We start from the raw sequence: 22,338 nt of genomic DNA, 5'->3' as shown, positions 1-22,338 counted from the left end.
ATCTTTTAAAAATATTTATTTTTTTCTCAAATTTCATGGACAGTTAAACTATATCATATAAATTGGGACTGAAGGAGTATATATGGAGTTATGGAGTAATTTCTTTTTGAACTATCTTTTGATCTTCCTCCTCCACAAATTATTTGTTCTGATTTCTAAAAATAAGATGTATTAAATTATTTATTATTTTAGTAATTCAGAATAAAATTAATTACTTTTTTAACCTCTGTAGTAATTTTTTTTTTAGACTACAAACACTTAACTAGTGGAAGATGACAAATACTTAAAAGTAAATATTCAATAAAGAAAAATAAATAAAGATAAAATAGTTAAAAATATTTTTTTAATTAATACGTGCAAAACAGAAACACGATAAATAATTTGAATGGATAAAATATCACTTGCCGCACTAATTTTCGACTCATGCAGGTAGGACTCATTATGTCGTCATTCTTAAATTTTGAATCCAAAACTTTCATATAAAGGTAAAGAGATCACATTGATCTCCGGATTTGTGCAACTAGGACCCATTAAGTTTTTCATTCTTAGGTTCAGAACCCAAAATCTCGGTTAAGATTTCATTTATCTTGTCAAATTTCTGGTCCTACAAAAATATAAAATTGGTCATTGAGTCATTAGTTCTTTTAATTAGAGAATAAGGGGTTATTTGGATTATGTATAATCTAAAAATAATCCTGGTATAAAACTGTGCATAACTATTACATCAACGTTCTATTTTATGTGACATATTTGGCCGAACAAGAAATTCAAGAAAATTACTAGGAAAAAAATGATAAGTAAGCTAAATATAGTTAAGAACCAAAATTGTTCTTACTACTGACTATTAAGTGAGTGATGATAAGAATCCCGCATATCATTTCATGCTTTTCTCTCTCCACAAAAATGTGAAATATAGAAATGTAACAATTCTTTTGAGACTGATTAAAAAAGAAAGTTTGTCACATAAGATGAATAACAAAAAGTACAGTCAAATCTCTTTACAAAGGTGTCGCTTGTCCTGAAATTTCTTGGCTACTATAGCAAATATTATTGTTATACAGAACATATAATGTAAGATAACACAGAACCAACACGTTACTCTGGACTTTCTTAGAAAAGGAATTTGGCAGCAGAAGGTACAATACTCATAAAGAATGCACTTGCATCAACCCCACTCAGACTAGCTAACTCCCTTCAGACTGATCTTTTTAAAGCTAAAGTTGCATGGAGTCAAATTTGTCTCCAAAAATTAGCAACAAACAAGTAGGATTTCCCTATAAGAATGTCTTTCAAATATATAAGAATGTCTTTCAAATGGAAACTCCATTTACATGGAACGTTCTTATCTACACAATGAATTCAAACTGATTTCTGAATGGAAATTTCTATTGTAGCCACATTATTGAGGTATAAAAATCTTGAATCTCCCCGCGGTCTCTACTTCACGATTTCCAAGTCCAAGCAGAAGATGCCAGCCGAGGGGAAAGAATGAGCAATTATATCGATATCCCTAATCCTTTGACAACACGATTAATTGAAGAATTTCTACAGATTTTCACTTCTTGGCATGGACTTGTTCTCCAAAAAGGATCTCAATAGAATGAAAGCCTGGCGAGGGCGATGAAGTGGCACCTCGTGCCCCGCTCCTGTTACAGTTACAAGGGTCAACCCTTTGTATACTTGGCTCCATCCTCCAACCTATTCATAGAATAAGAACAGAGACAAAAGAAAAACATGAATTTAGATATAGGAGAGCAAAAGATGCAAGGTTGCCAAGAAGAAAACAGTTTGCGCTGGGAAACCATGAGGTCACCAGTTCAAATCCCAATGGAGACAAAAAAAAAAAAAAAAAAAAAAAAAAAACACTAGGTGATTTCTTTCAATCTGTCCAAGCCTTGTTGGATAGAGTTACCCCGTACCTATTTTGGTGGGAGGTAACAGGTACCCTATGGAATTAGTCGAGGTGCGAGAAAGCTAGCCCGAACACCACGGTTATAAAAAAAAAAATTGCATGGACATTTAATGATCTTTCTGAATTATGACTAACCTTTTTGTTGTCATACCAAGGGTACCAGTTGGTGATTGTTGGAAGCTTCAATGCATCTATAGAATATCGAGTTGCGGTTACAGGAACAACCGAATCAGTATCCCCACTGCAAAGGAAGTCAGATGTTTGGGTAAATCAGGTTCTGATTAAGATTAGCTGAAAAAGGTAGACGTTATCAAAATTCTGTTCGTGCTTTTGTAACGAGACATTTATGCACAAAACCGTGATGATTCAAGATGACACAAACTTCTCAGTTCAGTCTGCGACTTAGTTACAAGAGGAGACGCATAATATGAGCCCAAGTTCCCTTTCATACTTGATATTCTTCATGTGAAAAGCCAAATGAAATGTTTCTTAGGTCTGGGAAGAAAAATGCGCAAGTTTTATGGCACAATAGTACATTTCTAATGCTAACAATGAAGCCAACACAAATCAGCTGTATATAACAGGTAAAGATAGAAATTTCCTTTCTAATTTTCTCTTTTGAGGTATCTTTGTCAGTCAAAAAGTAGGAAGCTAGCAATTGCCCATTTTTTACATCATTTTGTGAATTTTGCAAACCGAATAAAGCATAAAAGGAATAATTACTGCATCTCTTAGAAACACTTTAGAGCATAGCATCCTATTTATGCACTCCTAGTTCTTCATAGAGGTTAATTATAATACTTTAGCATATTGAACCTCATTCCCTAGAAGGAGTAACTGGAATAATGCAGTATTCCTCACTAGGACAGCAACCCTTAGCATAAAAATTATTAAAACATCTCATAGAAGAACACGGGCCAAAAACCAACCATTTCTTCAAAGAAAAAGAGTACTTCTTTCAAATATGTGAAGTTTATAGATGAAATCTACTATACTGCAACCTATTGCTATTTTTATGAATCCCAGTAAGGGAGACAGATGAATGCCAAACAAACAAGATTGAGTCCTCTAGACTATGACATAGAAAGAACTTTTTATGCATACAACTAGGAAAGTTTAGATTCCTGGTTTAGACAAAAATCTCCCAATTAACAGTATCCTAAGCCCTATCGAGGCAATATCAGCCATATAAAACACAAGTTTAATCATTAATCATCATCTTTACCAAAAATATAAGATATTCATCTCTAGGTTCATTAAAGCAATTATCTAACATCTTAGTTATTCAATGTTCAGGGTCGCTCTATAAATTCGCAGCGGTGGGATCTGACATGAAAGAAAACAAAACCTTCAAGGGAAACAAAGAGCGACGGGAAAAAAGCAAAAACACGAAAAAGAGGAAAGATGAGAAAGTAGGATGCCAGAGTAAATAATTTTGAAAAAAGGGTTCCAAAATTGAGAATGAGTTCCAATAACCCAATGAGAATAGAGGGGCAAAATAAGATTGACAAAAGGAGACTGACTTAGCTTTACCTGAATACCCATATCCTGACACCGCCAGCTATTAGTTCTTGATAGATGGGAAGCATTGAAAGAGGAGAATCGGCCCAATAGTTTCCCACAATATCACTGGAAACCAAAAAAGATCCAGTTAAAAGTTATCAACAAGTTTGAAGATAGGAAACAGGAAACTTCCAAAGTTTTTCAACACACCTGCATGTTTTCCATGGATAGGTAAGCTTAGTTACATTAGCATGGAATGCCTTTTGTACCTCTGGAAGATTAAAATAAACTTCAGAGTACCTCTCGGTACATGGATCATATGCTCTGGACATCCATGGCTACATTTTTGAAAGAGGAAGATTAGTTTAAGAACTTGAATGTCCAAGAATTAATCGATAAAGAAGATAGATGATATAAATTGAGGACTTCAGGACTACCGAAATGTACATTATCAAATGGTGCAGTCCAGAATGATTAAAGTTTCATACTTAAATAGGTGTGAAGACATATCTTAAATGCAATCTTCCAGCGTAATTAACAATTGGAGGGCACCAGCATGAAACACTGATCCACTGAGAAAGGGATCTATTTCATAAGGGAACAGTACTTTGATAGGTGCATACATTTTGACAAAGGATTAAGAACTTCAAAAAATTTCACAAGGTGAAAAAGAAAGTGTAATTATATTTTGGATCTTTGTTAGTCATCTTTGACAATGTAAGATTTTGGTAAAGCTAACCACTTGCCAAGTCAGGCACAAGAAAGAGGATTCTACTTCAGAGTGAGATATCAAATCTGATTCTACTTCAGAGTGAGATATCAAATCTAAGTATCCACACTTTCAACCATATAGTCAAAAACATCAAATATTTTACATCGCATGAACTTATCTGTCTTTGTGATTCTTTTTAAGCGTGTAGTAACATTTTTCCAGTCATTCTAGCTAAAGTTCTGATATTTGTATTCAGAACAAAGCCAATATTATCACAAGTAGTTTATCTTATAACTCTTTATCAGCCATAGTTAAACATTCTACAATTACCTACATTTGCCATCGATAAGTGGAATGAGAAGAAAGCATAAAAGGAGAAGACTCACATAATGACCCCTTAGGTTGCGTCGAAGTGCTGAAGTACTGGCACAAGGACGAGTATATATGCTATATGGGTCAATATTTCCGGTCTCTTGTTCTGCAAGAAGAAGAGCTTTTGTACAATCAGTGGAAGGATGTTCAGAAGATCCCTTGTTACATGTTATCTGGAGAAGCTTGTATGTAGAATCCGAAATCAAGCCATGGGTCCACCAGTACTCGAACGTGCCAACATAGTCATGGTAATCGTCAGTAACAGCATTCCCCACCTAAAAAGAACAGCCAAAGAAATAGACCATTAAAAGAGACCGTAACTTATAGCTTGTTTGGCCAAGCTTCTAAAATCTACTTAATTTGAAAAGTGTTTTTCAAAAAAGTACTTTTTGTGAGAAGCAGATTGTGTTTGGCTAATCAATTTTGAAAAACACTTTTGAGCAGCAATTAATATTTGGCCAAGCTTTAAGAAAGTGCTTCTAAGCGTAATTTCTCAATCTACCTTTTTCAACTTCTCAAAAACAGCTTTTACTCAAAAAAACACTTTTTCTTCTCCTAAAAAATTGGCCAAACACCTCAACTTTGGAAAAAAACATGAAAAGAACACTTTTGTCTTTGGAGAAGCTTGGTCAAACAGGCTATTAATATTGCATTAAACACTCAAAAATGTCACTACTAGTACCATAAAGCCCTTGAAATTAATAATTGGGTTCTTGATTCCCTTGTTCCTCTGGTAGAGAAGTTGAGATAGCTGTGGAACATAGTGCCCTAAACAGATTAAAAAAAAAAATTAGTATCTTATAATACTAGATGTTGGTAAAATATGTTCAAGTAACCAAACCGAATAACGAATATAGATGCTTGTAATTAGTGTGTTATAAAGTACCTGCATAACTTTCTCCCGCAATGTAAAATTCTCTATGCTTGTACTGAGGAAACCTTTCAAACCACTTGACAAGAAACTGGTAGGTATCTTCAGCTACAAATTGGAAGGCCAGGGTTCAGCATTTCAGCATAAACAACGTAAGAGCTCCCTTTTGTCCATAAAAATTTCACTTTTTTTTTTTCAAAAAAAAAAAAATCAAAATAGCGTTTGGTTATACATTGAATTGATTTTTTGAAAAAAGATTCTCAAGATGAGTTTAAGTTTGAAAAAGTGGTTTTGACCAGTTTTTCAAGTGAATTTTTTTTCCCCTCATAAAAGATCAACTTTTTTCGAGTTAAATGCATATCCAAACACAAACTCGCTTTCCAAAAACCATTTTTCACTTTAGATACTAGTACTTTTTTAAAATATCACTTTTTTTTTGTCCAAACGCCTACTATGAATCTTCAAGATTTCTCACATAGAATGCACATACGTAATGACAAACATTCAATTACTCATCCAAATACCCTTTTCAACTTTTTCTCAAATACTACTTTTTTTCAATATCGCATTTTTTATGTCCAAACGCCTACTATGAATCTTCAACATTTCCCACATCGAAAGCACATACATAACGACGAAAATTCAATTACTCAAATATCCTTACCTGTTCTCTGATCACCAGCATTATACAAATCCGAGGAAGTATTCGTATACGAAAATCCAACTCCAGCTGGTGATTCAAGAAACAGCAAATTCGCCACTGCCCATAAACACAACACAATTCGATTAGTAACACAAAACAAACAGTAAAACAGATTCAAAACGCGAATTATTGATCTAAAACAGACACACGTACATTTGTTCCACGAATACGGATTCATATAAAGTGTCTTCCCATCAGCATTAATATGAAACGGACCGATTTCTTCAGCAGCTCCATAAGCTACTGAAGAACAACCTGGTCCACCATTTAGCCACAGTAAAAGTGGCCTTTTTTCGGGGTTTCGAGTTCTTGGTGATTCAATCAACCAATAAAAAAGTGCCCTTCCAGCTTGTTGATTTACAGTAACATAACCTGAGTACTGACTGAATTGTACATTTTCAGGTTGTCCAGGCAAAGAAATAATTCTATCCCTTTCTTGTTCTACATTAGTAGAATAACAAGTAGTACCAAGAAACAACAATGACAAACAAATTACATACACAAAAGAAGGCAAAAAATTCTCCATGAGTTGAATCTTGAAAATGAAAAACAAATCAAAACACAAAGAATATGAATAGTACTAATAACTATGTGCACATGTATCACATGGGGTTGGAATTTATACAGTGAAAACACACAGAAACAAGAAAAAAATTGGGATTTTCAAGAAAAGATGAGACAAGAAAAAAGACAATATAATTGAATTGTACTGTGGCAAATGAAAATGACACCCAAGAAGCAGACTATAAAATGGTGAATAACCAGATGCACAGATCTCTAAAAGAATTCTACAATTATTATACTCCTATTATAGTAGTAGTAATAGGAGATTTGATCCAAGATTACTACTTAATGAAGTTGACAATTTTTTTATAATCACTCTGTTTCAAAAAGATGTTTGTAGTTTGACTTGACACAAAATATAAAAAATAAAGAAAGATTTTTTAAATGTGTGGTCTAAAATAAGCTTTTGATATTTATGTGGCCGTAAATAATTAAATTATTTTTAAATATTGAGGTGTTAATCTTTTTGGACATTAGATAATCTTACCAATTTAACCGCCGCCTTCTGGCCATACAAAATGGAGTTGGTTTAGTTATACAATCACTAGTCACTACTATCCAACTACTGAGAAATATCTACCATTTGTCATTCACAATCACGGAATGATTGATGGGTTTCGTCATATTATTTTGGTGGGACGTAGTTTTTTTTTTTTTTTTCATTCGGTGTTCGATATCCGCATGGGAGCTAGAGTATATTCGTATCCGTGCCGTTTAGGGCCCCATTCAGGGGGAAGCGTTCCCTACTAAGGATTTTTTCATACCCGAAAGCTCTGGTTAAGGGAGGTGCAGCCGAATCTGTTGCACCACATCCTTTGGTTGGTTGGTGGGAAGCTACCTATTGTATTTTATTTTGTTGTTAATTTGAATATAATGTTTGTTTTGATTGTTACTTAAATTAATTTAATGTAACGTATCGTTAAACTCATTGTTACATAACGCCGAACAGTCTCATTTTATGTAAATTGCGTCTTTTTTTAAGTGAATCAGCTAGGCGGAGTGCCTAGGGCTAGTTTTTTATTAATAAATAAAGTAAACCTCAATGAAAGAGTACAAGCAAGGGGGGCTAGATCTTACCTTACTTGTTGTCTCTTTTTCTCACTTTTATTATCTAATAATTCTATTTTATCATTTACCCTACCTTTTTTCGGTAGCTCTATCTCGTACCCTACTTTTTTTATAGGTTTATCCTTCAAATCGTCGATGTGTGAGATTATGTAACGACGGGAAACGATATGATCTATCCAAACACTGTGTTAATCTAAACAATACCATACGATACAATACAATACATTACAATACAATACGATGCATTATGAAACAATATGTAACAACCATCCAAACAAAGTGTACTCCCATGGTTATACCTAACTGAATAATTAGTTAAAGCGAAAATGCTTATTACTTAATCAGGATTAAGTATTACAAAGTGTATATACAAGAATAATATATTTTACATTTATTTTGCTTGTTTAAACTGATTTGAGTTGTTTGTCCTTCTGCCAACGGTCTACCGGAAACAATTTCTTTACCCCCAAGATAGGGGTAAGTTTGTATACTCTATCCTTTCATACCCCACTTTGTGACATTTCATTGGTTATGTAGTTGTTGTTATCAACTTGATGTAAATGCCTAATGCGGCACGTTTTTACAGTACTTTGATATTGTTTACCTTGACTCTATTTTAAATTTGTTACAAAGAAATACTTAATTTTTTTGAAATAATTTAACTTAAACTTTTCATTTTACTGTTAATAATAATTTTTTATAATTTATATTTAGCCATTGTAAAAATGATAACATATGAGTTTAATTGTTCCTATCGAATCGCTCCAATATGATGGGTCACGCACAAATGTGATGTCATTATTTAATACCATAAGGTTTTAAAGTTTTATAATCACATAATGAATACTCTCACATAAATGATATGACATATTGAAGCCATAAGTGCAAAAAAAAAAAAAAACATTTTCTTTATCTGGACAATGTTTTTGTTGAAAGTTGAAGGGAAAAATAGTTAAGTCGACGTTGAGGGTTATATCAGTTGATGATGAGCTCCTTATCTATTACATTATCATAGTATTCCTTTCCCTTATGTACTATTTAAAAAGAAAAAAAATTAACACAAAAAGGAAATGGGTATATATTTGGATGAATCTGTTATATTTAGGACATGCATTTCATCTCACAAAAAAATTGACTTTTCTGTAAGTGTAAAGTAATCTTTTAACGTGAAATACCACTCAATTCAGTTTTGTTAAATTTTCCATTTTAAACTGAAATTAAAACAATGGGTCATATCATAAAACAAGTGGAGTACTTATTATTTGGATTTCTTTTACAAATATTTCAAAAATTATTTATGGAAAAATGATGTAATTTTAATTTCACGTTTATTCAAACAGGTCATATAAAAGAAATAGACAAAGTACTAAATCGTCAATAAAATAAAAAAGAAGATCATAAAACAAATTAATTGTGTGTGAATTAGAGGTGTACTTTCATTCCATTTCACACAACCCACCTATTGGGTCCTGGGAATTAGGGAACAGTGTAAAATAAGGGATATACTTTTTCTCAATTTTATTACGTTAAATAGCCACTTTTGGAGCAATTGACTTATAATAGGTAAGAAGAGCACATGGGATTTTTGTTTGCATTGACTGAATTCGATTGGCTGGCAAATTCTCATCACAAATTCACATGGAATATCCAAGATTTTTGACGTGCAATATGGTACAATTTAATTGACACCGTTGAATAAGATGGATAACTGAAAGGTTGAAAAGCTCCAAAACTTTTCCAACCAAAACTACTTTATAATTAATTTTTAAAAAATTAAAGTCTCTTGATAGCAATTGCTTTTTTATTAAATTAATGAATTATGTGTCGTACAGATTTAGTTGAACCAATAAATATTTGATATTGTATTTTCCAAGTAGAAAAAGAGATTAATTGATCGTGGCGAAAGTTAAAAATTAGATTATAATGACCGAAGCGAACGCTAAAAAGTAGACTACAACAACACTATCACTAATGGTATGATCGGGTGAATATAACTTTTCCACCCTTATTTAAAGGTCTTGCATTCGAGCCGTGAAAAAATGAAAATTCCTTATTAGGGAGGTTTTTCTTTAAAATGAGACATTCTCAGAGATTAGTCGAGTCAACGTATAATGAATATCAAATAGTTATACCTTTAGGAGGAAAAATTCAATAACACTCTACTCGGAGCGAAGCTAGTCAGGCCAATAAATTATTGAATAGCATGAAGGAAAAAAAAAGAATAATTGAGAGAGCCAAACACCAAAAAAATAGAGTACAACAACACTACTACCAACTAAGGGACATTTATACGATGGATATGATCTCTTCATCTTTAACCAAAAAAATTTTGGTTAAATTTTGTGTTCGAGCCTCAAATGTAAAGAGTCTCGAACTTTAAAACTTTTACCTTAAAATACGTCACATGCACAGATTAATCGAGCCAAAAAGTAATACTAATAAAAAAAGAAAAAAGAAAAAATAGAGATTACAACAACACTCTATATGTATATGTCGTTGGACTGAAGACAAGGTAGAAGGTTAGCCACTTTTAACTACTTTTTGTACTTATTAATTGATTTGGTTTGCATTGTTCAATTTGATGCGCTCAGACACGTGAAGATTAGTTGTTTAAAACCTTTTGATTACGTAAAGGAAGATTCACTAGTCAAGTTGTGATGAAATAACTAATCCATTAAATTTTATATTAATTCCTTTTACAACTGTTGTCCAGAAATTCAGCATCTGATGAGTTTTATTACTTTAGGGGTTGTGTGTTTGGTCTATGGGAGGAGATCTAGTCAGCAGAAGATTCATTATTATTTTTTATTTTTTTAGTTTATTTCGAGGTGTTCGATACTGCATTGGAGCACGATTAAATTCGAATCACGCACTGCATGGCCCATTTTCTGGGGACGGCGTTCTGTCACGCCCCAAACCATGACTTGAACGTAACACGACATTCGATGCCTTATTGCATGTGACCGAGCGAATCGCATGGCTTGCTGAGTCAACATGGGGTGCGGAATATAAGTTAAACATGCATAACTGGTGAAAACACGGAGTTCAATAATCATAAGTCTGAAAATACTATTATATCACGAATGCGGAAATATAGTAATTTAGCCAACGAGGCTAACTCAACTGAACTTCTGACATGACATAACTGATTAGCCTATGAAACCTCTGACATGAGTCTGACTGCTAAACTGTTTACAGAGACAAGGCCCCCGGCATACCTTGATTGCATAACTAACATGAAAATAAAGTAAAGATAACACCTCGAATGGAATGGGGCTCACCAACAGTTGATACGTGAATGGTCCTAACGAGCAGAATCGCAGTCCTGTAAATCAATACCTGCATCGTGAAATCCAGGCACCCAGGCCATAAAAGGGGACGTCAGTATATTTGAATTGTATTGGTATGTAAAGCAACTGAATGAAATAACATGGCACGTGAAATTAGAACTGAAACTGAAACCAAAACTGTAAGCAGAACATGAACATGAGCATCATCTAATATGAATAAAGATATATGAAATAATATAACTGAAACCGAAACTGTAAGTTGAACATGAACATAAGCATCATCTGACACGAGTAAAACATTTTAAGTGGGAGAGCCTTAGTATAGCCGACATTTAACCACCACGTGAGCACGTGGCGTCTCATCTCTGCTCAATCAGCTAAGCCATCTCATACCTTGCCGGGGTACGAGACATGAACATGACATGAATGGATCCAATAACCTGCAATGGGTAAACATGAAGGAACCGTCCTAACTGGGCGAAGCGATCCTTATCCTACGCTGGTATACATAGTTTCTGGTTGTCTGAGCCTTCTCAGTAATCTATGCAACACCTAATATATGAACGTGGATATCATTGTTTTACCATTTACCGATTTGAGGCAAATTTTCAATCCCAACACTCCCCGTCTTGGTCTCTAAGTCCCTGAATCATGAATAAGGCTTCGTTAGAAGGTACGACGTGTTACACGCTCCCAATAATTTTTTTTCCATTCTCAGGGGCTCGAACCCTAGACTCCTGGTTAAGGATGAAAGGACCCCGACTATCCCGCCACAATTTATGCTGGTGATTCATTATTTTTTAGTAGTTAATACAGTGTTTGGTTACCTCTTTTATCTGCCTAATAAATAATGTATGTATAAGTTATGAAAAAAACATTAGCTTTCATTATATGCAAGATATAAGGTGAAATACAAAAGAGAATATCAAAAATACAAGAATTTAAAGTGTGCATGTCTTATTTTTTAGTAAGAGAATGTTTATCAACAATATCATTTTGTGGGTCATTTGCACTGTTTCCCTATTTTGTGCTGGTCACAAATTATGCCCAGCACCTAAAGAACTTATGCCCCGCTAGACATAAGTTCGATTTTGAAGAACATGATTAAAGACAAGCCCATTTGAAGGACAAGCCGTGCAATTTCTTCAATTTTGTTCTGGCTATTCATATGAATGACCCTATCTTGGGGTTGGTCTTTAATTTTTGTCCCTCAGATGGCTGGTCTTTCATTTTTTTCCTTCGGCACTTTAAGTAACAAAAAAAGTGGCCGAAAATATCCCTACATCGAAAAAACAAACAAACAAAAAAATTTGGCCTACCCTTATTTATGGCCTAATTTCGCAATGCAAAGTTTCATAGAAACTTATGCCGGACAAGACAAAGTTTCTATGTAACTTTGTCCGAAAAGCAAAGTTTCTAACTTCATTTCTACAGAACTTTTATGTCGGACCTTTGCCTTGCAAATTTTTTTTCTGACTCTGCTGGGGATCGAACCTAGAACCTGTGGTTCCATAAACTAGTGAATAAGAGTAATTTGGCCCACAAATTTTTATTAAATGAGAAGCAGGGCCAAAATTAAAGACCAGTCTGTATGAAGGACAATCCTGCCAAAAATTTAACTTTTTTCTCATTCTTGAAAGTGGACTTCTATGTTAGGCTCTAGTTGGTTTCATCGACTCGGTCCAATATAACTTTTGGGCCTATTTACTTGAGCTTTGATAAGGTCCATCACAGGCTATTTACTCCTAGGAAGCAATCGTAAACATTTCATGTGGTAGCCAATTTTCACCCTACTTTTAAGTTATAATATACACTTTATAAAAGTTTAATTTTTAGCCAATTTTAACAAGTTACAGACAAGATGCTGTCACCTCCTCCTCGTAATGAACCATTCATACTAAGTGAGTGTCTCCCGTAGCAATATTGTCCAGTTATTCTCATGTCCAATTATATTATAGTGCCAACTTTTTTTGGTAAATCAATTATGATTATGTGCTTGTTGCAAAAGTTCTTTTTGTTTCTTTCGTCATTTTTACTTTAAATACTTTTGAAGTAATTTATTCCTTCTCAAGAGAAAAAAGAAATAAAAGATTGGTGTCAATTTGATTGATCAAGTAAAATGGAAACATTAATATGTATCAGACATCAAGGCAGAGGTAGAAGGCAGGTACGAGTTCGGACGGACCGAGTAGCTTCTGCTCAAACATTGCATTGTGTTAAAAAAATATGAAATATGTACACGTATTAAATTTAGAATCATGTTATTAACACTTGAAATCGTCATTCTAAAATCGAGAGTCCATAAAGTTAAAATTATGCTCTATCTGTCAGATATCATGTCTATAGTTAGGTTTTAGCAAGCCCAACTTCGAATCCACATGTTAGATAAAAAATTAATTTGGACGCGGAACGGCATGCCATTTGTGAAAAAGGCGTTTTTTTTTGGGGGGGGGGGGATGCTTAATTTCCTTTCTGAGCACAAGTCTTTTAATGCTTAGATTAATTAGAAAACCAAATGCAAATATCAAATCAAAAGAAATATTGATTTATATTGCAGTATTAGCACTTTGTAAAACATAAAAAACACGTGATTTGTAAATATATAAATATTGTCATCCTAATTAAGTTGAATTCATTTATACATATTACTTGTTTTTTTTAGCCGACCATCCACTTAAATTTTGGAATATTGTCTATTAAAAACGAGATAACAAAAAGTGATGCATATAATTAATCACATATGAGCGTTATATAACACATGCTGCACTGCAGAACGAGGTAGTTGATGTCATCACAAAATTCTGAAAAAGACACAGTTAACTTAGACAACCTGATATAACATTTTCCCTTTAAAAAATCTTGGGTATTAGCGGCCGTTTCCAGACTGTGCCCGAGTTGTTCGAGCTTGAGTTAGGATTCTCTACTGTCTTTGAAAAAAATGAACGTTGTCATATGTTAATGAAGATAGTTAAAAAGTTAAGGGACATTCTTCCACATGAAAACTAACAGTTCCACCAGTAACTGAATTACGGATTCGAAATTTTGAAACGCGTGAAAATCTGAGCCTCGGTTCGAATAAAAAGTTGGATCCTCATGGGTTAGTGACAACGAATAGTATATTAAGAGCGGGATGTTCCCGTCCTCCAATAAATTGGAATCAACTGTAAGCGAGAGAGGCAAAGAGAAAAAAAATATATGCGTTCATGCTCCACATCTATGAAGCACTTCTCGCTCAAGAAGACACATAGAGAAACTAGTTATCGGTTAAGAAGGGAAAAAACTTCAAACTAGAAAACGAACTTTTCTATTATATTGGAGGATCAAGAAAGTGAGGGGAAAAAAAGAAATTGTGAGAATTGAACATGTAATTATTATATGAAAGACTCTCAGTGACGAGCATCAGGGTGTATGTAGCCTTTTAACTACGGGTTCATATCAACCGATTTTATACGGAACATATATATATATATATATAACCTAATAAAAAATATTAAATCTGAGAATCCATAATTTTAACATCAAAATCCATTGAATTTACGTTTTGGATCTGCCTATGCTAAACACGCAACAAGTATACGAAAGACTCATCGGAAATTAATTTAACATTACATGAGATTCTCTTCGATACCATTATATTGTATGATGTCAAATTTTCTTGTCACATGACTTGTGGAATATAACTAATGGACGCCTTCACCACTGCCTGAGCATGATAAGAGTTATCACTACAACTCAATTTTTTGATTAGCCACCATAACCCCTTGCCTTTGCCCTTACCCTTATTATTACATCTACTATTACTAATTACACTCACTTTCTCATCATTAATTTTTCTTAAATGAAATGAAGAAGGTGATGAAGATGATGAAACTTTGTTAATATTTTGTCTTCTCTTGAGGTCTTTTAATTCCATCTCTTGAGAAAATGATCTTGATATTCCAAACAATAGTAAATACCATGATCTCAACCCCTTCTTATTACCATGCAAAAATGTGATATAATCCCCTATTTTTCCCTTGTTTTTGAGCTTTTGGGGATTAATATCTTTAATGGGTTTTTCTCGAGGAATTATTTTTCCACAAAAAATTATATCTTGATGATGGGAAAATTGATTCTTGATCCATTCTTGATTGAAGAACTCAAACAAACCTTCCTCTTGAGAAGTATTGAAGCTTTGTGATTCACTCGAGTTGTAGTTTTCCCATTCTTTAGCATTGCTATATATGGGAAGGTCACGAAAAGAAAGACAATATTCTTCTTCTTCTTGATCAACATGTATTAACTTGTTCAATTCCATCTTTTTTTCCTTTCTATATAACAAAGATAAAATTAACTGCGTTTCAATCTCAAACAAGTTAGAATTGACTGTATGAATTGAATTCTTTTTTCTCTTGATACAAGAGAGAAATTTGAGCAATGAAGAAAATATAGACACTTATTTGGTGAGAAGAAAGAAGCTAAGATTAACAACTATATATATGGAGATCAAGAGAATTTAATTAGCAACAAGACTAATAATTAATTAATTAACCTTTGGTTGATGATTATTTGGATTCTAGAAGACCACAAAAAATAAGAGAATAGTGAAGCTTTGTTAGGGAAAAGGGAGATTTGCTTTATAATCAGAGTCTAGAAGAGTAGGCGGAGAAAGCAAAATGGGGTGATAAGACAATTGTTAAAGTTATATTATAAAGAGAGTTCACATTGAAGAATGAGATAAAAGTTTATGATAAAACACAAAAAGATAAAACGACAAATTGAAGTGCCTAATATACGGCATATCTTATTGAAGAAATTTATACTAAAGAAGGTATTAAATTATTAAATTGTCACTCCATCTAGATGAAAATCTTGAGTGTAGCCACTTAGATGTATGTTTTTAAAAAAAAAACTTTTTTGAATAATAAAGCACGTGATGAAGTGAAAAAATATATACTCAACCAAAATAAATAAATGAAAAATTGATCTTAAAAAAAGTATAATTAGAAATACTTATTATTAAAGTACGAATAACAGTGGATAACTACTAATTCATCGTCTTTATATTGTAGTCTTAAATTTGAGGAGCTCAAAATGGTGTATTTCGCGAAAAAATAAAATAAATTATTGACCAATAGTGGACATCATGCTCGAAGAAGGGGGTTGTTTGGTACTGAATTAAGAATGTTTGGGATGACGTAATTAATGTTGAAATGTGATTCTAATTGCGAGTTTGGTGTGTTTCCCGTGCTGACCTTGGTGGCTGAGGAAAAAATAATTGTGTTTCATGGAAAGCACATGAAAGTTTATTATGGAAGAAAGTCATATTTGGTGCATATAAGCTCTACCAAGATGTATCGAAATTTCAAAAATAGAGTGATGATATGTAAACTGTCAACATGTTAAAAGCCCGAACATCAAATTACAGCCCAATAGGTAGCTTAACACAATTACATGCTTTTTTCGCGGATTGTCCTTCATTCATTTGGGGTGGTCTTTAATTTTTCCCCTTCAAATTAGTGGTCTTTAAGTTTTACCTCTCGCCTAACACCCTGAAGTTGTGGGTTCGAACCCCAACTCAGTTAAAAAAAAAATCGCAAGGAAGACTTGGCAAAATTCTGCCTCAAGGCAGTATTAAGGTAAAATTTTGCAAATCTGTCCAGCGAAATTCTGCCTTAAGGCAAAATTTTTGCCTGTGCCATGTAAATTCTGCATGAAAGACAAAATTTAAAGACCACCATTTTGAGGGGTAAAAATTAAAGACCACCCCCAGCGAATGACAATCCTGCAAATTGCCCCATTATATGTGCACTACATTTGTGAATAGAGCACTGTTTGATTTTAATGAGTCTAAGCACGGAAAAAGTTATGCATTTTTCCTTCGCTTTAAATAACATACATTATATTGTTCTTGGATTGGGCTCTTTTCCAGTATGTACGTTTAATAACAGATGACCACTCTTATAATCACGAATTACTTGTGGTCCTAGACTCCCAGTTAGAGGGTTTAACAGGATTATTAGTGCATTTTATTATTTAATGACAGTAATTATCCGTCGCTAATTGTTTTTTTTATTTGGTAATGAATTGGATGGCTGTGGATATATATAGTTGAGAAAAACGAATCAGAGTGGTTGGAACAAAGTATAAATGTTCACTTACCCAGAAAATAATCATTGAGAATGTAAATATTTGCATGCATATTTCCATGACATGGAATCTAGTACTAGTTCATAGTGTAGTAAAAAAAATTCCAACATTTTTCCATGATATATTTTGGAAAACTTGTGATTTCAAGTTGGCTTTATGCAGTAACATACGTATAATTCTTTTTTCCTTTCAAAAATATAAAAATAAAATGGAAACTGGAAATTCATGTATACTCGTACACTTCCTTTGAGCCTGTTTGGTTTAAGGAAGTGGTTTAATCACCGCATAATTGTATGATTATCTCATCTAAAAGCTCAAGCTGTTAAAAAGAGCTAATTATATTTTAAACCCGCAATCATATTCTCAACACGCCCTCATGTGCGAGCCTGATTCTTTTTAGTGGGTCAAACACGTGAAAATTATTTTTAATAACGATTGACGGTGAGACTCGATCCGAGGATCTATGCCTGCTCAGATTCCATGTTGAAATGTGTAACTGACCATCTCATCTAAAAAACTTAAAATGTTAGAGACAATACATTTTTATTTACTTAATCATATTCTCAATAATTTGATTGCTTTTAACTGTATAATTATGAAGAAATTTATGTATTATTTTAAAAATTATGAAGCAAAAATATGTGTGTTAACAATATATTTAAAGAACAAAAAAGCCCTCACACTCCATCTCTAGATTTATTTCAGTCTTTTTTCCTTGAGAATATCCAACAAGCAAAAAAAAAAAATCTCTATTATTAATTCTAATAGAGTATTACAATGCATGCATTATTGATTTTTGTGTAATTTATTTTCGAACCAAAAATATAGATTAAAATGAGTTTTTCTTTATTGCTCTTCCTTTCCCAAATATTTCATTAGGACTATATATGACTTAATAGTCACAATCACCAGTTAAAATTCGAATTTCCTACTAATCCATCTTGTTCCTCTTCAATGAAATCCTAAAAAAAGTCGTCCCTTTATCCATCTCCCATGTACCCATTAAACTACACTCACACGACAAATAAAACTCATAAAATCCAAAACCCAACAACAACAAATAAAACTGTTAAAAATTTCTCTCAATTTCTGTAATCAAAGCTATGAGTGGAAACGAATTCCCTTTTTTCTTATCATGTGATATTAATCTTCCACTCACTTTCCGAATTGAGAAATTGAAAGGCAAATTATTATCAACTAAGCTCTTACCAAAAATATATATATAATCGCCTTGTTAAAATAGAAAGTGTTTATACTATTCATTTTCTCATGCTGTTATTATATATCTCTCACACTCAACCTCCCTTCCCCCAAAAAAAATAAAAATAAGGGTAAAATAGCCCATTTTGAAGAATTTAAGAGTAAAAGTGACTCGTTTTTTTTTTTTTTTTTTTTTTAATTTCAAAGCAATTGTTAGTATGAAGGGTATTTTTGAGCTATTTAGCTAGTTGAAGGGCATTTTCCAACAAAAAATGTAACGCAAGACATTTTTTACCCAAAAACGAAACAGAGGGCAAAATTGATCTATTTCGAGTAGTTCATGACATTTTTTACCCTTTTAGTTTTATTGTAAATGGATTTTTTTAGGAGTATGATTTTAACCTTAAAAATTCAATATCTTCTATGGAATCCTGAAAAAAGTCATCCGTTTAGAGAGATCTTGAGTATACCCATAAAATTGGTAAACTAAACTCACACGTTAAGTAAAACTCATAAAATCCAAAATCCAACAAAAACAAAATTGTTTAAATTAAAATTTCTCTCAATTTCTGTAATCAGATCTATGAGTGGAAACGAATTTTGTTTTTCTTATCATGTGATATTAATCTTCCAGTCACTTTCTGAATTGAGAAATTGGGAGGCAAATTTTTGTTATCACCTAAGTTCACTGATTTAGGTTCTTTCTATATAAAAAAAATTAAAAAAATTATTGTTTTATATTTATTAAAATAGAAAGTGTTTATATTGTACTTATTTTCTCACGCTGTTATCATATGTCTCACACTTTCAACCCCTCTCTCCTTGATTTCTTTTTCTTGAAAACAAGGATAAAATTGGCCCTTTTTTTCTTATTTTGAAGCAACCATTTGTATGAATGATATTTTTTAGAAGGTAACGACGATAGCATTTTTGAACAAAAAATGTAATGTCGAGGATATTTTTGAAACAAAAATAAAACAACGAGGGCATTTTTGAACAATAAAACTTAACAACGAGGATATTTTGACCCAAAAAACGTAACGAAAGTCAAAATTAATCTATTTTGCATAGTTATTTTTTACCCTTTCACTAAATGGATTGTTTAGGATTATGATTTTAAATTTTAATATTTCCATTCACCAAATTAAAAATTTGAATTTCCTTTTAATCCATCTATTGAATCCTGAAAAAAGTCGTTCCTTTATTGATCCCTCAATATACCCATTAAATTACACTCACACGACAACTAAATAAAACTCATAAAAATCCTAATCACAGCAAAAACAAACCTATTGAAACAAATCTCTGCAACGGTTGTTTACATCAATCGATATAATTTACCATGGTTAAATGATTTAATGAAATGAATACAAACATTAATCAATCACGGTAAAGTGATAGTTGCACAATATTCAAACGCATGTAATACATTCACTAGTTTGGTGTAAACACCCGGTGCGGATAAGTTTGTACCCAAATATTCTCTCTGTCCCAAGTGTTTGCAACTATGTGCTTGCCGTTAAAGAAGTAGTCCACTGTAATATTATTTAATTTTAAAAAAATATATAATAAATAGGTATAATCTATTAAACTCTGTATTACATTTATTGATTTCTTAATAGACGTGATTTTTGTAAAAGTGACACTTATTGAATTATAATGGGCAATTTTTGTAAAAGTGATACTTATTTTGGGACGGAGGGAGTATTCATATTACTACTATATATAAGAGAAAACTTAGGGACTTTTGTAGTCCTCACAAGAATTTTCAAAATTTTTTAAATCTTTTAATTAATTACTTTTAGGTCCTAATCTTATTTATTTAAGTCATTTTTTTAAGGTCTACTTTTCAAAAGCTATGAACCTCCTACCTCATTTTTCATGTTCTTTGATTTTCTGTTTGGTGCTCGATATCCGCATTTGAGCCCAATTAATCCAGATAATTCGCATTGTATCGCGTCCATTCTGGGGAAGCGCTCCCTCCAAAGATTTTTTCCATATCCATGTTCGAACCCCTAATCCCTAATTAAGGGAGGAACAGCTCCATCCGCTGCACAAGTTAAATTATGTATTTGTCTTAAAAGTTCATTAACTATGTATAGATTATTTATTTAGAACTAAATAACTTCAGAAAATTATGATACATAACTTATAAATGTCAAATTCTGGCTCCGCATTTGATTTGAAGTAAATAATTTCATCAAAATAGAAGTTAAAATATTAAAGGAATGAAATGAAAGTTTTGCTTTCATATATTGAAAATATACTTATATGAAATTTAATTATTACTAACGTAATTACCCACTTGTTGAACTACAATGGGTATATGGTTGTTTTTGTTGTACACTTGTACTAACACACATTATATTTCTTTAATTAAAATATCTACTTTTATATCTTGAGTTTGGGCCCGGGCTTAGCACGGGCCTCACATAACTAGTATTTTTATATGACTATGATTTTTAATATTCTAAATCATCAATTAAAATTGAGAAAAGACATCATTTGACCCCTGAACTTGGCACGAAAACTTAGTTTACCAATTAAACTTAAGTTGTATTTATTTACCTCCCTTAACAACTTTTCAGTTAATTAAATACCCCCTTAACGGCCTGGACCAGATGAGATCTTGGTGTTGTTCACCACTCGCGTGGTGATTGGTCCACGTCATTAAATATTTTTTTAATTTTTTTTATTTATTTAGTTTTTCTCTTTCTTCTTCATTCTTTCCCTATTTTATTATTTTATTAAAAATGGACCCCATGACCCCTAAACCCCCTTCTCCTTCTAACCCCCAACCCCCGCTCCCTCTCCTTCTTCCCCCAAATCGTTGCTGCTATTTTCTTCTTTCTTCGACAACATTCACGTATGAACAACACCTAGAATCAACACCAAATTGAAATACATTCATTTCTTCAACACCATCCCAAAAAAAAAAAAAAACTAATTATATAAAATTAACAAAACTCCACCCGTTCCCTAATTCATAGCACAACTCATCACTAACCCACCCTATTCTTCTTCCATGGATTAAATGTTGGAGAGAAATAAATTAATAAATTAACGACTATAAATATAATAAGGTGGGAGTGGCCTCGGTGGAAGACAAGATGCGAGAAGCGAGATTGAGATGGTTTGGGCATGTGAAGAGGAGAGACACAGATGCCCCAGTGCGGAGGTGTGAGAGGTTGGCCATGGATGGTTTTAGACGAGGTAGGGGTAGGCCGAAGAAGTATTGGGGAGAGGTAATTAGACACGACATGACGCAGTTACAACTTACCGAGGACATGACCTTAGATAGGAGAGTTTGGAGGACCCAGATTAGGATAGAAGGCTAGTAGATAGTCTCATTATCCTGTCTTATTAGTAATCGCATTATCGTAGTATAATTTCTTGTGCTCTGATTTATGCTATTATCTGTTATTTCCTGTGCTTTGATTATTCTATGTTATTTGTGTCGCTTGCGTTACTTCATTTCCATATCGCTTTGAATCTCTTAGCCTTATCTGACCTCTTTTTATACTTTTTTCATTAAGCCGAGGGTCTTTCGAAAACAGCAATCCTACCTTGGTAGGAGTAAGGTCTGCGTACACTTTACCCTCCCCAGACCCCACGATGTGAAATTTCACTGGGTTATTGTATAAATATAATAAGTTTGTATAAAATAAATTGACACTGTCAAAGATAAAGCATACCACGAAATAAGGTGGCAGTTGAAGTAGGGGAATTCTTACTTCTGTTATTCGATAATAAAACAGGAAAGGAAATCAGAATTCTTTCATTTTTGTGCGGTTGCTGCTGCCCGCATCCCTCCGCCCCCACTCACCCCTCCTCTCCCTCTCCTTATTCCCCATCGTTTCAAGCATACCACAGCAATTCAAATAAGTTTTTTTGCTTTGTGTGCTTTGTAACTGAAGATATAAAGCTTCAAAGGACGAAATTATAACAAAAAGTGGAGAAATAAGTGATTTAGATAAGTGAGTATTGTTTAAATTAGGAAATTTTCAAAAATTG

At 33.0% G+C, this 22,338-nt stretch overlaps 1 protein-coding gene across 1 annotated transcript; it reads right to left on the bottom strand.

The window, feature by feature from the left end:
* Positions 1–1,072: 1,072 nt before the first annotated feature.
* LOC132613533 (serine carboxypeptidase-like 27) lies at positions 1,073–6,978 on the bottom strand. Its single transcript, XM_060327582.1, has 9 exons — positions 6,227–6,978; positions 6,035–6,130; positions 5,386–5,478; positions 5,182–5,267; positions 4,514–4,774; positions 3,626–3,753; positions 3,446–3,541; positions 2,048–2,153; positions 1,073–1,698 (listed from the first exon to the last, which is right to left on the bottom strand). The coding sequence occupies exons 1-9, from the start codon at positions 6,597–6,599 to the stop codon at positions 1,546–1,548; spliced, it is 1,392 nt and encodes a 463-aa protein (XP_060183565.1). The 5' UTR covers positions 6,600–6,978; the 3' UTR covers positions 1,073–1,545.
* Positions 6,979–22,338: the final 15,360 nt, after the last annotated feature.

The sequence above is a fragment of the Lycium barbarum genome, chromosome 10 (assembly GCF_019175385.1).
Source record: "Lycium barbarum isolate Lr01 chromosome 10, ASM1917538v2, whole genome shotgun sequence".
Lineage (NCBI taxonomy): Eukaryota > Viridiplantae > Streptophyta > Magnoliopsida > Solanales > Solanaceae > Lycium > Lycium barbarum.
This window is presented reverse-complemented; position numbering and strand designations above follow the sequence as displayed.